This window comes from Aplysia californica, unplaced genomic scaffold (genome assembly GCF_000002075.1).
Source record: "Aplysia californica isolate F4 #8 unplaced genomic scaffold, AplCal3.0 scaffold00281, whole genome shotgun sequence".
Classification (NCBI taxonomy): domain Eukaryota; kingdom Metazoa; phylum Mollusca; class Gastropoda; order Aplysiida; family Aplysiidae; genus Aplysia; species Aplysia californica.
In genome coordinates this window covers 457,392-459,444 of record NW_004797551.1, presented here as the reverse complement: position 1 = coordinate 459,444, position 2,053 = coordinate 457,392, and the positions used below count along the sequence as shown (strand labels likewise).

General features: G+C 38.0%; 1 protein-coding gene across 1 annotated transcript in view; it reads left to right on the top strand.

Moving 5' to 3' along the window:
* LOC101854646 (unconventional myosin-Ia) overlaps positions 1–2,053 on the top strand; it is a gene marked incomplete at its 5' end in the record, with an annotated part of 55,584 nt that overhangs the window by 1,098 nt on the left and 52,433 nt on the right. The window contains 3 exon segments of the mRNA XM_035970531.1: positions 574–620; positions 1,342–1,405; positions 2,022–2,035. Of these exon segments, the coding sequence (XP_035826424.1) occupies positions 574–620; positions 1,342–1,405; positions 2,022–2,035 (125 nt within the window).

Genomic DNA, 2,053 nt, shown 5'->3' with positions numbered 1-2,053 from the left:
TCTCTCTCTCTCTCTCACACACACACACACACACACACACATACACACACTCACACTAACACACACACACATACACACTCACACAAATACACTCACACAAACACACTCACACACACACACACACACACACATGTATGCGCATGCACTATGCTTGCACACACACACACACACACACATAGACACTCAGACACATAGCTAAGAAATACTCAGCCTTTCTGTCTAAAATGGATGTAGGTGTTTTTACACCCTAATCAATACAATTTAGATCATTTAGGAGGTGATCTTCTGAGGGTCAACTCGAGCTGAGAGGGATATAAAACCCCAGCAGAGAGACTGAGGTACTGGATCAAGATTTCTCTCAACTCAGGAATCAAACTCAGTCCTTCTTCATAACGTCTAACCTCAACACTACAGACGCCTGTGATGTGCATCTCTTTACTGGACAAACAGACAAACAAACAAACATGCAAATAAATCAACGCTAATTGTTACCTTTTTTTATAGGATGGAAAAAGACAAAGAGAGACAAAAATAACAAAACCGTGTGTAATCTTTCTTCTTTTTGATCTGCAGCTTTTGGAAATGCCAAGACTACCAGGAATGATAACTCCTCCAGATTTGTAAGTCTACTGTGTGTGTGTGTGTGTGTGTGTGTGTGTGTGTGTGTGTGTGTGTGTGTGTGCACGCGCGCATGTGTGTATTTGTGTGTGATTATCATTATCATCATCAGGTTGTGTTTATGCTTCCTCCTCGTCCTCCATATCCTCATCATCATCTCCATATCCTCATCATCTTCTCCATATCCTCATTATCATCTCCATATCCTCATCATCATCTCCATATCCTCATCATCATCTTCATCATTATCATCTTCATCATGGTTGAAAAAGCAGAATAGGCAGGGACTGTCTTGGTTAATTTTCAGTCTGTGATAATAAATATAGTATTTTCAACAAATAATAATTTATTTTTTTTGTTAACCCTATCCGTATCCGTCATTTTGTACCCCCAGGATTGTGTTCTTCACATTTTAGAATACTTCTAGTACAAAGATCTCTGAAACTTTCAGTATTTCTCAAAAACTCATTTTGACAGACTACTATGCAAAGCGTATGGATCGGATTAACGGGTAAATTTCCTCTTTGAAAGTGGTGGCACAGAGTTCTCCACATCGTATGGATACAATAGTAAAACACGACATACGGATAGGGTTAAAATGGCTCAATGTTTGGCCTCGAAGGGTTTTTTTTAAGAGCAACTCATCATCATCATCATTACCACCACCATCATCATCATCATCATCATCATCACCACCACCATGTCATTCTTTTATATCTGCAGGGCAAGTACATGGACATTGAGTTTGACTTCAAAGGTGACCCAGTCGGAGGGGTCATCTCGAATTGTGAGTGAACTCTGACCTGTTTCACCCCTCTTTGTTTCTGTGTTTGGTGGGCTGGAGGGCTTTCAACTCATTCACAACAGGGGCTGTTTTTGTATTTTTGTAAAAAAATTTTGGTGAAAATTTTAATTTTTTTTTTATTCATTTAGAATCTTTTTTTTAAAGTTCTAAATGACGTACAGGTTGTATCAAAATGAGAAATCTTTTAGCGAAAGAGTTATGTCAGTCTAGAAAGGTTTCACTTGTCTTCACTTTTTTGTTTTTATTTGTTTAAATAAAGGTATGCTACCACTGTGCCAAATATTTAGTATTTTTCTGATTTTCACCACAGGGTTGCTTTTTAAAATATATTCTTGAATGCTGGAAGGTCGGAAGACGCCACTTGTAGATCCTACTTTTTTTTTTTTTTTCTCCTCTGTTTGTTTCTGTGTTTTGCTCTTGCTTTGTACTTTTTGGATGTGGGTGGTTTGAGGGCGTCACCGTTCTTTTACCATATTGTTTCTGTATGTCTGTCTTGCTTTTTCCTGGCACTAATGTGCCGTTATTGTATTGACATGCTTCTCTGTTATCAAAACTCGAACTCTTCATTAATTTTTCTTCTTTGTTTCTTATTTTTCAGATCTATTGGAGAAGGTAAGAAACCCCCTCCCC